The 16,354-nt window shown below is 35.5% G+C and overlaps 1 protein-coding gene across 1 annotated transcript in view; it reads left to right on the top strand.

Annotated features, from left to right (window-relative positions):
* Pcdh7 (protocadherin 7) overlaps nt 1-10,442 on the top strand; it is a 403,528-nt gene extending 393,086 nt beyond the window's left edge. The window contains exon 3 of the mRNA XM_038317453.1: nt 6,353-10,442. Coding sequence (XP_038173381.1) covers nt 6,353-6,729 — 377 coding nt within the window. The 3' untranslated portion in view covers nt 6,730-10,442. The remainder of the gene's footprint in view (nt 1-6,352) is intronic.
* The last annotated feature ends 5,912 nt before the right edge of the window (nt 10,443-16,354 follow it).

The following is a 16,354-nucleotide window of genomic DNA, read 5'->3' as shown; positions in this document are numbered from 1 at the left end:
GGAACAGTTTATGAGCGAGCCCTCTGTTTGAACTTCTTAATTAAATGTGATTATATCTCTGAACATTTTCTCTGAAAACAATGTATCCGGAGTAATAATGGTGAAATTTTATCTATGAAGGAGACATGAATGAAGAAGAAAGCATTGCTTCCAGATCTCAGGCTCTAGTCTGGGAGCAGTTAATATATTATAGGCAGCATGGTTGGCTCATCTGTGGTCCTTATTTATGTGATCTAGTTCCGCCTCTCCCCCATCCCCACCTTCCACCTCCAAACAAACAAGTTAGTGCTTCAAACAACAAAGATTTCCTGCTGCTCCTGATTAAGGAGTTGCTGTCTCTGTTTGCTTGTTGGCGTTTGCCTGGCTAGCCTATGAGCCACACTCAGCCACTTCGCTGCCTGGGGGATGGGTTTACTGAGACAGCTTTGACAGCCAGAGTTCTTTCTCTAGTGGGAATCATCTTTAGAGAGGACAAATGAGACTTCCTTTTCCAATGGTGGCCCCAGAACTCTTGGAGCCCTTGGCCATGCTGGGGACAGCACAGCATTTTTTTTTTTTTTTTTTTTTTTTTTTTTTTTGCCTTTAGTTGTCAGCACCACCCTGGTTTTAGAAACGACACCTTTGTAGTAGGAGCTATTATGCGACATTAAAGAGGTGTGTACTGAGAGATTAGAGGAATAGATGGGCTTTAAAGTTCATTTGGCCCAATCATGTACATTTATCAGAAAGTCAGCAGAGTTTAGGATGAGTAGCCTTTTTTGCCTTATCCCTTTGATATCAGAAAGGTACACCGTGTTTTAGGTATTAGTCCTGTTTTCATTGTCTTGGCCATAATCATAACCTCTGAGTCTTAGGTTCATTTGTTGCTTATTTGACAAATTTTTAAGTTAATGATGATCTACATTGTGCTTTCCAAACTAAGAGCAGCAGCAAGCCGTTTAAAGGCAGTGACAGCCAGTGAGGTGAGGTTTGTATTGCTAGGTTAGCTCCATTTAACTATTAGTGCTTAATTTTTAACAACCTCAGTGCGAAATGCAAAAATTTTCAGAGAAGAACTGGCAGGTTTAATTCTCAGGTGGGTCTTTAAGATGAACTAAGGGTTTTTAAGCTTGGTAGTAGGCACCTTCACCTACTAAACCACTTTGCTGGTCTCACTTGTTTAAATAATTGAGCATAGTATAACACCATCTAATTGCCAAATTTCAGTAAAATTTAAAGATGCTTTTAGAAGAACATAGAAGGAACTCAAGAACAAGATGTCTTTAAACTAGAAAAAAAAAGGAGGAAAAGGTGTCAACACATTTTCTGTAGAAAGAAGAAAGTACATTTCCCTTACACAAAGTTTTATAAAGAATATACAGAAACTTTATTTTAAAGATCAAAGTGGAGGATTTTCATGAAGGTTTGAAATGTAAAACACTGAGGAACAATCCATTTATCTCATGGGGTGTGCAAATTAAGTAATTTGTAAGACAAACAAATGATACCTACAGTCTAAAAACAAAGCCTCACTAGGAAGGTTTCAGAGCACAGTACAACATCTGCATGCTTTCGCTAGTGAATGGTAAGAACAGCGTGTCCTTAGTCCCAGTCAAAGACCTGAATTACAGTTGCCAGAATTCTGACAAGAAGCATCATCACATACACCAACTTCCACCTGCAAAACCATCTACAATTGAACGAAGGAGTCCTCTGTGCTCTTCTAGAATAATGATGGGTCAAATGCTGTAGGCAGGCATCTGGAGACACCGAGTGTCTCTTTAAATCTTAACTTTATTGTTGCTTCTAAATGTTCTACATATTATCTACCTGCCTTTATTTTTTATTGTTTTTTTAAATGAAACTATTACATTACTTCCTCTTTTCCCTCTCCTCCTCCAGCTCTTCCAATTTTTCCTTTTATTCTCTCTAAGATTCATGATGTCTATTTCCTTGAATGTTGTTACGTGTGTATGTTTTTGTGTCTGTGTGTTTACATATGTGTGTATATATTTACATATATGTGTATGTCTACCTATATATCTATATCGATATGTGCTTGTGTGTATGTGTATGCACAATCTGTATAATGTTATTGGTGTGCCCATGAGTTCAGGGATGAATATTTGCTAATGTATAAACTATTTGGGTGCTCTTCATTGGGGAAGAGTAGTTCCCCGGTTCTCAGCATTAATTACCTCTAGTTCTTTGTCTAACATTGAGGCACAATGAGATTTCCCCCTTCCACACTATCACCTCCATTGGAGTCTTTCATTCTTATTGAAATAGTTAAAGCAGCACCTTGAAGTCTCTGCCTGTGATCCCATACATCCTTCCTCCCTAGTAAGAATAAAAATCCTTTTGGAGAAAGAGCTTGACTTGTTACATTAGTGTATGATTTTTCCCTACTTTAGGAGATTTACAGTTTTTTTTTTTTTTTTAAGTGTTTTAAGCCTTTCTTTGTACTAGGTAGTAAACAGTATGTGGCAGCAGTTTTCCGTGCTATTTGGATACTTCTCTTTCTTAGGAGTCTTTCTCTTAGGGGTTTGGGTAGCAGCAGCAATTGACCTCTAAATAACTATTATTATATTTTAGAAAGAACCAATGTGGTAAAATGGAGAAACCACCCTAAAGTAAAAGTCGGAACACTTACCCTTTGGCCTCAGTATTCAATAGCTTTGACTCGTTACTGCATCTGCCCTCCTTGGTCTCCAGTTGAAGTGGTAAGGAAATGGAGACTATAGGAAGGTACTTCCCATATTCGAAACTACTTACTATTGTAATGGCTTGAAACTGTGCTTTTGAGAAGGAAGTTAATTTCATGAAAGGACTTTAGCTGTCCAAACCAATGTAATCTCTCTAGCAAATTTTATAATTCCTATAAAATGGAGGCTTACACAAGTATTGTTAAGCAGGAGAGGACTTATTGAATACCATGTCTACTTTGGTTCTCCTTAATATTTCATAAAAATTAGGATTTGAGCTCAAAAAGTGAAAGCATTTTCCACCAAGGCTAAAGCCCTCAGTTTGGTTCCTAAGATCCACATCACAGGAGGAGAAAACTTACTCCTACATGTTGTCCACTTATCTGAGCAAGCATTCCATAACCTGCACATTTGTATAGACATAAATTCATACACGCATACACACTAAATAAATAAATATGCAGAAAAAAGAGTAGGGGAAATATAAAATTCCAAAACCTCTAAACAGCTGCTTTATCTTGAAATCATATTTAGAGAATATTATGTTTCCAAATGGGACATTTTATGTTTCTATTAATGTATTACATGCTAGCAAGATTCGTATTAGCTGTTTTCCATCTTTATTCTGCTGAAAATAATTAGGATAATACTACATTAAAGATATAACTTTCTCAGATGTTTAAAAAATGCATTTTTTTGCTGTGTGGTAGTGGCACTTGTCTTTAACCCCAACACTCAGGATTCAGAGGACAGGAAGGTCTCTGAGCTTGACATCAACCTGGTATACAGAGAGAGTTCTAGGAAACCCTGTCTCAAAAAGCAAAATACTTCTTTTAAAGACTAAAAGGAGGTAATGGTTATAGAAAGTTGGCCCCCATAATCGTACAGGATATTTTAAAAGTCTTTTGTGGAAGAAAGAATTAATCTCAATGATCTTCAATGTTCCCATATAACTTTTTAAAATAATAATAATAATATATGCCTGTATCATTGAAATAAGAAAAACATATAATCACAGAGAACTACTATTATACTCATCAATTCCCTTAATAAATTGCTTCATAATACAAATTGGTGGATTAATCATTGGCATTGCTTTTGAAGATTTATTTCAGTCATCAGGACGGAAAGTTTTGATTGCTCCTGATGACTCCCTTATAGTTGTTCTTGATTATTTTCTAAATTTGATGCCAAACAGTGCAACGTGTCTCAGCCAATTAGGCTTGTCAACTCCACTGTGGTCCCCAATCATGTGCTTGACTTTGGAAATGACAGGAGGTTCTTATTAGAAGTAGTGCTTTTTGGATAGAGAAGTGGCAGCTTGCAAATAGACTGAAATAGACTGTGGGGGGGAGGGATGTACAGTGCCTGTCATTAAAAGTGGTAAGAAGAAAACATTTTTAGTAGGAAATACTCTAGACTGTGAAGTAAGGACAGAGGGGAAGATTGAATACTTCATGAGTTGATGATTAGAAAATTAATCAAATTTAAATGAATAAAATCCTTTAGTACTTAAATAAACAATTTACCAAAGCGATAAGAAGAGTGGTTGGAACATCAGCATACCTGTTCAGTTTCTTCTAAATACATCTCAAAAAAAAAAAAAAGCAGTCAATTTAAAACTAGAAATAAAGATTTTTACAAAGCAGCTTGGTAAAGAGCCCATTATGTAAGTAAAGAAACAGGATGAAATAGAAAACAATTCGGGGTCATTTCAGCAAGAATAACCACCTCTTCCATGAAGATATTTCCTGTCTCAGTAACTAAGTGCCTGTGTTCTTACATGTACTGGATAAATACTATCAGGAGAAAAAGTGCTTTGAGTTTCTGAAAGATGTGAGGAAAATAAATGCTTGGAGTGATAAAATAATTTTTCTACTCAAAGTATGTATATCAATAAAGATAAGTTTTATATCTTCATAGATTTCATATTTCCTATGTAAATCAAATGGATTGCAAAATCATATAAAAAGCATTGACTTTTATTTTGTTTTATTTCTTAAGAGATGATGCAGCAAACGATTTCAGCATTACAAAAGTAGCAAAGGTGTTTGCGTGTGTGTGTGTGTGTGTGTGTGTGTGTGTGTGTGGTGGTATGTGGTGTGCGTTTCTGGTGGTGGTATGTGGTGTGCCTGCATATTATAATTTTGTTCACTTGTGTGCCTGGTATCCATGAAGACCAGAAGAGGGCATCAGATTCCTGAGAACTAGAGTTACAGTTTGGGAGTTACTGTGTGGATGCTAGAAACAGAATCCAAGTCTTCTAAAGGGTAGCCAGTGCTCTTAACTGCTAACCAGTCTCTCTAACCTACCCACCTTTACTTCATTGGACTCAAAGAATTTATGCACCCAGAATTTAACTGGTAGTGTGAATCCTTTCAATGAATATCTGTCAGTAAGCCATCTATAATGGAAAATAATGTAAACAAATGATTGAATAGTTATGGCATACAGTAAAATAAAACTTTAAAAATGCTGAGAATCATATAAACAACTCTGTCATTTTAAACCAAAGTATGTGGGATTATGAATATTCAACTATTTATAAATGTACATGTTGGAGTCAGAATTGGTTTATTTTTAATTCCAATTATAATAAGTCAATACCCATTATATTATTCATTGGGGGGATAGCATATTGTGCTTTTATGAGTAATAAATTAAACTATGAAATGCATTAAATTAAAACCTACAAGTTACTGTTTCAGAATCTGTGGAGGTAGAGCAAGTTTCTGTCTCTTTATCTATCTAAAAATTAGCAAAAGTCAGTAGTAGATTTTTAGTTCTGAGAAAGTGTATAATCACACATCATGATTTTATCTATGCATACTATAACTGCGATATTTAATCTCAATCTCTAAGAAATCTGTAGAAATGACTTAGGTGTTGGGAAATGGAACACATTTCCCATCCCTTTGATAAACAACACTAATTAGAAACATATGCCCTTCCATCGATCATTTCTGAATATAACCACACTTTTCAATACATTATATTCCGGATTTCCATTCAGCAAGTTCATATGTAAATGTATTTCCAAGTAATACACAGGCACTGTCTTCCCACACACATTAGGTCATCTGTCATTGTGGTAGGGAATGAAGGGTGGTGGGATTGGACTTGGGGTGATATTGCTAATGTGCTCACAACTGTAACCTGCTTGTACTTTGTTTTTGAATTTAGTATCATTTAATGTACTGTCAGTTTAGGTTTTACTTCTCAGTCACCTTTGTGTCTTAGGATATATTTTAAGTATAAGGTTCTGCCTATTTCCGTATTCTATAAATAATGCATAAGTGAATCCAATTGACAACAGCAGACTATTTATGAGAGAACTTATAGATACAGAAAATTATGTTTTAGGATTTAATAATTTTTCTTGTTTATGTGGAAAATTAAAATCTATTGAAATATATATATTCACTTAGCGCTTGAGAATATCTGCATGACTCTGCAATATATCAAATGAATATATAACTGCTTATTTTCCATACATAAATTATCATTTCTCCATTTCTCTCTTCCATAGTACTTATTTTTTGCAAAACCTTATCTTTACTATACACGAAATACGTGTTTTCTGGAGTAATGAGTAGCAGGCTCATATGCCGCAGGAAACCCTGTTGATGCATGTCTAACACTGATGGTTTTTTCTTCTTGTCTTTCAGATTCAAGGCCTCTTCCGGATGTAGCTCTGACTGGCAAGTGCACCCGGGAATGTGACGAGTACGGCCACTCAGACTCCTGCTGGATGCCAGTGCGCACTTCCCCGGAGAGGAAGAAGAGCCAGCCCAAACTCTCCACTTTCATGCCTGTCGATGAACGAGGAAGCCAGGAAAAGCTGGCCAATGGCGAAGCGGCCATCATGGGTGACCGCAACAGAAACCTCCTGAACAAAAAGTTGACCTCATCCTACGAGACCTTCAGTGCAGCTAGTTTCAGCAAAAGTGAGGAAGCCAACCCTGAGGATATTCCATTAACAAAAACAGGGGAATATAAGCCATCTCCTGTCAACACTCTCTCTAGAAGAGAAGTTTACCTGTAGGCTGTCGAGGAGTGACAGCAAAGTTCTTTTCATGTATGAGGAGAGTTAAGGGCAAAAACATGACAAAGTAAAACCATTTAATCACAAAGAGGGGGCTACCAAAGAGACAAAGCTTTCCTGCCACTTTCGCCTCCAAATCAGGCCTTTAGTAATATTGTTTGCCTGATGACAATGTACAAAGTAGAATCCATTCTTGTCACTTGCATGTCTACACCCTTCACTGATCCCCAACATCCACTCTCTTTTTCCTACCCCTAACCCCCCAAACTCAAATAACAACAACAACAAAAAAAAGATGATTGCAAGTTCTTTTCATGGTAACAAGTCTGATTAGCAGAACACAGCACACCCTCATTATCCCCAATCTGAAGCATGATTTTGGTCACTTTGATTTATTTGAGTGTCATCTGACTGACTAATAAATGCAGGACTGGTGAAACTATACTTCAGACACGAGATTAACAATTTATTATTGTTAACGTCAGCCCTTTGGAATTTATAATAATCCCTTTAATGGTGCAGTCTTTATACAGGGGACCTTTTGGAAAAGTTGTTTAGGAAGACTACAGCTTTAATAATTAAAAATTAGGAACAAAGTAAAACTCAGTGGGAGAATGCAGTCCCAAGATGCCATACGCTGTTATTATTTTCAGGTTGAGGGCATCGACTTTTTTTCCATACATTCACAGATTATACTCACCCAGTCTTGACACATCAATTACATGAATTATGACTTGTAAAATATGCTTTGGAATAGAATCACTAATGAATGCACTTGAACTATTATGTCATTATGAGGCCAAAGATCACAGGGCAGATCAGGGAAGTAATGAGGTTGATTTGGTCTTGACATAGAAATCCACTAGACAACAGAAGCAACAGCATCCATGTAGACACCGATACATGCAGACATTAACCTTATATTAACTCTTTTCCCAGAAAGCAGTCTCATTTGAAAATGCATTTTAGTTGAATGCTCAGAAAAGTAAAGAACTAATGAATCACATGTTTAGTATGATAGGCAACTGATCAAAGCCCAAGTCTAGCCTCAGATGATACTGTCAGGGAAGGATCTACTTTTTAAAGTCATATTGATGCATAGTGAGATATGGAAAGACACGCTGGAATTTGATTTTAAGAGGTCTCCTATTGTCATTTTAGGATCCCAGCTTTTCTTGACGATCCTGTTATCATTTCTAAATAATTGCATTTTTTCACTTGGTCAGAACAGAAGTGCATTAGTTTCTAATTCTGTGCAATACAGAAATATTTTGAGACAACATTTAAATAATATAACCCCTTAATTGACTTTGATTAGAATATTATTTGATATGCACCTTAAACAATCTCGGAACATGAAAGAATGAGTCCTGGACAGTACTAATTATCACAATATATGCATCTCAAATTTGTCAAATATATAGATTTGTCAAGGGATACAGAATATGCAGATTTTGAGATCTTTGCTCTATGCAAGATGATTTTTAAAAACTGAAATTTGAGCGGGTACATTCAGAAGAAAGTGACAATCCATGGGAAGAATAGGGGATAACAGGTAAAGAGAACAAATGTTCTCATCACTGAATGTTGGTACCTTGGTAAAGGCATAGCCTTGAGGACTTTCTACAAAACTGTAGAGACACCGTAGCTTTGGGTAGTTTCATGCTTTGCAGAAATTCTTAGATTATAAGGTGATGAAACCTAGGCTATAGGTTAATAATTCACAGTAGGTCATCAGAACACTTATATTTGAGGGATATTTCTCTGGTGGGTCTTTTGGGATCATTTCCTTATGCTCTTTCTTAAGTAGAATTTTCCTTTTGATGTTAGTTTATGTATAATAGGTAGAATGAAACAAGATGTAATTGAGATAAAAACATTGGACTAAAATATCAATAATTGAACATGCTTATGTTTGGTTATGATTTACACTATGGAAAGATGAAATTTTAGAACTTTGTTAGAAAACTGCATTCAAGCAGTTCTGCCTTGTATAATCTGTAAGTACCTATTAAGACAAAATACTTCTAAAGATACTTATGAAAATGTATACATATTTTTCTTGCACGTTACAAAGGAAATAGTTGCATAACACCGATGTTCAACACTTTTTTATATGCATATTTCTTTCTTTCATGGGACACTTGAAGCCACTAGATAGCTCATTTCACTCTTTAAATCCTTTGGTTGTCTATTAAGCTAATACAGGTCACACTGGACCTACAGACTTATTCAATCCACATTCCACAATGATGTTTGCACCACATGCCAGGCAGCCATGTCATTGTCATTTAACGTGTGAACCTCTCTTTAGAACTAAAATGGATGTGAAAGAATAAAATTCAGTGTACTGTAAGTATTTGAAGTAATTCTAGTAGAATTAGTTATCATAACATGTTTATTATATAATGAGCTGGCATGACACAGAAATATATTTTGTGTTTGTATGACTTTTATTTTGAATAGGTTAAATCTGGTGCCACTCCATATAGAGAGTGCTTTTGAAAAAAAATAAAAACAAAAAAATAAATAAATGAGTGAATGCAAAATAAGCAACTGTGCCTTTTATACCTCTTGTTATGGTAAAAAAAACAAACAAATGGTTGTTGGGTTTGGATAATGAGGGGAAAGGGGCTATTCCCAACTTTTTTGATCCTGTATATTTATCCATGTTTATTTTCTGAGAATAAATAATATATTAAAAATTTGCCTTCTGACAAACTCGGAAAATAGACCAGTCTTAAATATTGTTCATTCATAAGATATGATTCAGGCATTAATATGGGGCTGCTTAAATCTCACTGGACAATGAAATCATTGGTTATACAATCACATAGGGAAGTGTTATCAGGGGTGAAATGAGTCCATTTTGCAAGGTAAAATATTGATTTAGAAATCTTATTTTTTCATTTTTTAGGTATTCTTTAATTTTGGGTTGTACAGTATATAAACTCTCTTTGTTTTCTGTACACAGACTCTCAAGTGGACTTCTGCATGATTATACATTAGGACACACTTAACAAATTGAGTAACTGTAAAAACGTATGTGTATTTAAATGTCTGCAGCATCTGTTTAAAGTCGACTGATCTGTCTGAATCTCCAGATACTATTGTTGTCTGATTTTTTGACTGGCCTGTTGCCTGAGTTTTAAAAGCAAAAGGAGGCATTATTTTTATGAGAGGAAGAACTAAGGTGGAACACAGGATGTGTGCCTGAAAGGTTACCCTGGGGAGGCCGGGTTAGAGGAAAATACAGAAGGAAACACACAGGCCAGAGAGAAATTGCCAGGAATCAAACAGCCATCTTAAAACAGTTGGGAGAAATCTTAAGACCTATGACGTTTCAAATGATAGGTTATGTTAGTCATAAATAAATAGCTGCATCCTTAATATAATAAATAAAAGGAGAAAAGTTCATCAGGAATCTGAGAAAACATGTGGGTAGTGACCCAGGCATGGTGTGTGTGACATCTGGATGCAGCCTCATTTGTTCAGCTACCTAGGGTTTACTTTCAGACTACGTGTCTTACATTTTAAAGCACTTGCATTCTGTGTGGTACGATCTGTTTGTAATGTTAATCACTGACTATTGTTCTGCTACTTGGATGTTGATAGTAAAGCAGAGAACAATTAACCATCATTGATTATGTCACTATGCACGCGACTTTGCTAAACATGGCGAAATGTATTAAACATTCGCCCAACTATTTATGAAATCCTCTACATAATTTAATTTGCTTTTGTACAGTTTTATGTAAATAAATTGCTTGTCATTTTTGTCTTTACAGATTAAAATATAACATGATCAAATGGTTTCACGTTTGTAAGTGTGCTTCTCTGTTGACAGTTTATTCTGTTTTGACTATAAAAACATGAACGACTAGCTATGTCATTTTGATTTCATATGGATTGCTTTCTGCTAGCTTTAGGTAAAGCAAGTCAGATGATGGGATGATAACTGAACTCTGTGTCAGGGGCTCTCGGCAGGTGTCAGACACAGAAATACACTGTAGTGAGGAGCTGCGGGCTGCATTCCTGCCCGGCTCATGGCCCCCGGCTTGCTTTACCCAAAATAATTACATGGAAACTGTATTCTTTTAAACACTGCCTGGCCCATTAGTTCCAGCCTCTTATTGGCTAATTCTCAAGTCTTAATTAACCCATTTCTAATAATCTGTGTAGCACCACAAGGTGGTGGCTTACTCGGAAAGATTCAGCATGTCTGACCTGGTGGCTGGCTTCATGGCGACTGACCCAGAGAGGAGAGGCATGACGATTGGCTCACTTCCCTCTTCCTTCCAGCATTCTGTTCTGTCTACTCCACCCACCTAAGGGCTGGCCTATCAAATGGCCAAGGCAATTTCTTTATTAACCAATGAAATCAACACAAAACAGAAGACCCTCCCACATCAATACACCATTAAGAGGTAAGAATAAAACTTGGTTCAGATTGACTTTGTCAACCTGGATCAAACCTTCTAGAAAGTCTGATACCAGGCGATTCATTCTCAACACATTTAAATACAGTACAATTTGGGGGAAAAATTGAAAAAAATTGGGGAATAAAAACATAATCCAGGTAGAATACAATCCCAGGAACACAAGAAAGCATAATTACACTGAAAATTAACTCAGGGCATATGTCATTTCTTCCAAGAATATGGGCTGTCTTAGTTTAAGGGTCTAATGAAAAATCTGACCTAGTCCTTGTCACACAGATGTCATACAGGTCATTCATTTTGGCTATTAGCTACCTCTAGTCCTGGTTGTAGAAATTTGAAGGAGCTTCCTGGCTACACAGGTAAAGTAAGGGTCATTTGCTCCTGATTGTGAGAGCCTTGGGAGCCTCTGGCTGTAAAGGTCATCATATTACTAGTCACCTCTGGTTCTGATTGTAAGAGCTTGATATGGCCTGGTCCAACAGATAACATACATCACTAAGCTATTAATAACTTCCAATTCCCAGCTTTCCGGATGGAAGAACAGGTTTTAAATTCATTCCTTTGAGAGGACACTGCTATGTGCTTAACATACCTGGTTTTTCCTGGAGGTCTCGGGGTACAAGGACCTTCTGGATCCCAAAACATGTGTAATTAACATATTACTTTTCTTAATAGTAGAATGGAACTTATAATATTCTCCAGTCATCAAGATATTTCTGGGGCAGTGACACAACTAGCCTTAAAATATCATACATAAGAACTTTTTTTGAGATAGGTTTCTGTGTGAAACAGTCCTGTCTATTCTGGAACTCACTTTGTAGACCAAGATGGTCTGGCACTCAAAGAGATTCACTGGCCTCTGCCTCCCAAGTGCTGGGATTAAAAGCATGCACCACTACCACCATCCGTCCTAAGGAGAAAAAAAATTATGACAAAATATATTTTTAAGTTTTATTTATTTATTTTCTATTCTGTGTTCTGTCTGCATGTATACCTGCAGGCCAGAAGAGGGCACCAGCTCTCATTACAAATGTTTAAAAGCCACCATGTTCTTGCTGGGAATTGAACTCAGGACCTCTGGAATAGCAGCCAGTGCTCTTAATCTCTGAGCCATCTTGCCAGCTCACAGAAAATATTTTTAACAAGACCTTCTTTCCATTGGTACACACAAAAATTTCACCCTTAAGATCAATTTAACTCCAAATAACAATGTTCCTCTATAGAGTATTGTGAACATCATTTATTATTGATGTTTTGTGATCTGGGGAATCAAACTTAGGACCTAGTACCTTGTGTTCTTCTATAGATACACATTCCAAGACTGCAGAATTCTTGTATTTCTCTTTTTGGTTTTTCGAGACAGGGTTTCTCTGTAGTTTCTAGAGCCTGTCCTGGGACTAGCTCTTGTAGGTCAGACTGGCCTCAAACTCACAGAGATCCGCCTGCCTCTACCTCCTGAGTGCTGGGATTAAAGGCGTGCGCCACCACCGCCCGGCTTCTGTATTTCTTCTGAGTTAATGACAACTAGAAAATCAATGCAACTTAAAATATATATCATGAGAGGTATAGGAAAAAAATCATTTGACACTAAGAATAGAATATATACTTTAGCCCCTTTTATTTAAATATACATATTTCTCTTTTATATATCTTTAAACACATATACGTATATCTTTTATATATGTTTAAATCATTTATTATCCTTTGTATCTTAATGTTTCTATTTGCATTTTTTGGAAGGTCTTGTCCTTAAATATAAGCACTCTACTTTGCTCACGATGTTGGTATATGTTCAAACAAGTGAATTCCCTAATCCCAGGTCATTCCTTCCTTCTAGTCTTGAGACTTGAAAGAATATTTTCTGTTTGTAGTGATATATCGCAAGGGGTGTTTATACCATCTTGCCACAGCAAGAAGAGCTGAATTATAAATATCCTCAGCTTTAATAAGCCTGTTTCTCTCTCCACAGTTTGAAAAACTTAGTTTTCTCTTTTCTTTTATTTTTTTTCTTAAATGGGATGACATATACTTTTCAAGTCAATGATATCCTGGTAAATTGACTTTTATTGGCAATCTTCGTTTTCTAATGAAGGAAATGGGATGAAGTATGATGAGGAAATCTGCTTCAGGATGTAATGAAGGAAGCAATGATATGTTCGTCCATTTGATTTTCTGTCTCTCTAACAGTAAAACTAAATATCAGTACACCTTATAAGAAACAAAACTGCCATGAACATTTAAATACTTATTTTAGTATTTGAAACTTCTTGTACTACTTTACCTTGAAGTCTTATGATAAACGTGTTTTTTTACAAAGCAACATTATAAGTCCTCAGATATATAAATATAGCAAAGTACTTTAGAAAATATATAAACATACAATAGGTAAACATAAGCTGCCTGGTGAGCCTGAATAGATGAATTATTAGTTGAAACTCCTCACAGCATTTACAGGGGACCTCAGTTAGGTCTCGGCATTCATTCTAAGTGAAGGAATCCCATATCCTCTTCTCGCCCTCACAGGTGTTCCCACACATGTAACAGACCCACAAACACACTTACATAAATAAAAATATCTAAAGAAAATAAAAGCTACATGATCTTGATTCTCAGGCTGAGGGTAGTTTTACCACTGTCATTTTGAAGCTTAGCACAGAGATGTCATCACTGTTCCTTGTTATAATTTGCAGAGTTTCTTGGGATTTATCTAAATGTTCTCATAACACTTGCACATTCTCATTACAATTTGTAGAGATTACTAGGGTCATACAGGGAGGTGGATTTTATGGTCATTAGATACTTTTAAAGTGATAATAAAAATGTGAATGCACATTCCTACTATAATTGATATTTACCAATTTAAAGACTCATGTACTGATCAAAATAATTTCACACACTGAGTGGCATATACATGAATATATTCTCATCAGACAAAAAAGGAATTTGGGGAGTGGTATACTCAATATGCAGATGGGCAGTAATACTTTGTCTCAAATGATGACTATATATGTATATACAAACACATTTATTTTCTCCTGACTACTCATGACCTTGTGTATTAGAGATGTATTTTTGGTAGATCTTGGCAGAATAGTCTAGCTTTAAGGACCGAAGTTATCAAAACTAGATATTCTCACCATCAAAATTCTTATGTAAATATAGTTTTAGCAACCTACACTGATTAGTCACTTTGCTTTCTTTCTTTCTTTCTTTCTTTCTTTCTTTCTTTCTTTCTTTCTTTCTTTCTTTCTTTCTTTCTTCTTTTTGAGTAAACTGATTGTGCAAAGAACATCTATTAAGTAAGATCTGCCTCTACTTCTTGTATTCTCATTCCGAAATCTTCTCTATCCTTGAGAAGTGGTTTGATGTGAATGTGTGTGTGTTTTCTCCTTTGGAAAACAAACCTAGTTTTCTGAGGAGATTGGACTGATTTAGCATCTAATCCGGTTCTAGAAGATTTGCACACAATCATCGTTATTTTCAGAGAAATATAAAACATCAACTCGTTGAGCTCCAGGAAGGAGCTTGGATAGAGACTAAACTCTACATTTGTTTATTTTCTCTTATTGTTATTCCCTGCTCCAATATTTGTTTTAAAACTGCATGAAAGTGATTAACCAAGATAATATGAATTCTATAAGCTGTAGGGAATAAGGGAAGGATAGGAATGTTAAAATGTGCAAAGGTGGAAATATATGCTCTTCTTTACCTCTCTCTTATCCTGTTGTATTTATTTGTTAAATCTAAATTTTATTCCTGGGTTGATTTTCATACACATGACTCATACAGAAATAATTTGTCTTCTTGTTGAACCTCCTGAGGAAAGATAAACTGGCTAATAATCTATAAATGTAAAAATATGCCATGAATACTTTCCAAAGATGTTAAGCAAATATACTTCACATGTGATATTCAGTGCTATTTTTCCATTAAAAGTTATGACTCAAGTGATTAATTAAGAGAAAGGTCATAAAAAAGATGAACGGGGTCCACAGTGTAATGCTAGATATATACTCATGAAGATTAGAATGGGATTTGAAAAATAAAAGTGTTAATTAATGTGTCTAATTTTAAAAATAGTCCACTAAAGAAACAACTATATACAAAAAATTTAAACAGAGATAAAAATAAAATATTTTATTTTTGCAATTTATTTGAAATTGCATTACAATCCTCTAGACTTTGTAAAATGAGAAATAACTAGATAGTATCATATCAGTATTTCTAAGGATTTTCACTGCAGAATCACATGGAACATTTTATTGCAGCTTTATGGGTTGCTATAAAAATTTGACCACATATTTAAAGCATTTTATAGTACATTTATATAAAAGAAGTGGGGGTGAAAATATTAGAAATAAGCAAAGAAGTAAAGTCATTAACTAGCTTATTTATTTAGATCTTTTACACCTGCATGTATAAATTCTTTTACAGAGCCTCCAGGACAGCTGAGGTACACTATAGGAACATCTTTTTAAAAAAAAAAAAAACTAAAATTGCCAGGGAGACAGAAGATGATACTTTTAAATGAAGTGACCATCCTCAGTGACCTCAAAGCCTTGTAATGTTATCAACCTTTCATTTTAAATGCTTTCGTTACCCAGGCTGCAGTCTTTCCTTTTCCTTTTTTCAAGCTGCATTAAAAGTCCATGCCTAGATCATGGAAGGTAGACTCCATGAGACATGCATGAAGGCCTCCAGTCACTTGACTATTACCCTCTGCCCCCAGTAAATAAAAGTGTCTTATCCTGTATCTGTCCAGTAACTTTAGAGGTGAGAGCTTTCGTTCTCTCGGAGAATTAAAAGCTTTAAGCACAGTTCTATGGAAGTACTAAAGATCATTCACTTGGTAGAGCACAAAGTAGCTATTCATAAATATAGCACAAAAAGCCACAAAAAAGAAGAATACTATGGTGAGCCAGGTGAGATGTTTTTGTTCAAAATTGTATGTAATCAATGTGTTATATATTAATTGGTGTTTAAAGAAACCATTTAAAATATGTCATTGTTTGCATCAGTTGTTTAAATTAACTCAAATAATTAGGAGAAATGTTTATAGATGGAGCTAGAAAACATCATATTGAGTGAGGTAACCCAGACCCAGAAAGGCAAATATCATATGTACTCACTCATAAGTGGTTTTTAAACATAAAGCAAAGAAAACCAGCCTACAAATCACAATC

Source organism: Arvicola amphibius, chromosome 1 (genome assembly GCF_903992535.2).
Source record: "Arvicola amphibius chromosome 1, mArvAmp1.2, whole genome shotgun sequence".
NCBI classification, from domain to species: Eukaryota; Metazoa; Chordata; class Mammalia; order Rodentia; family Cricetidae; genus Arvicola; species Arvicola amphibius.
This window is presented reverse-complemented; position numbering and strand designations above follow the sequence as displayed.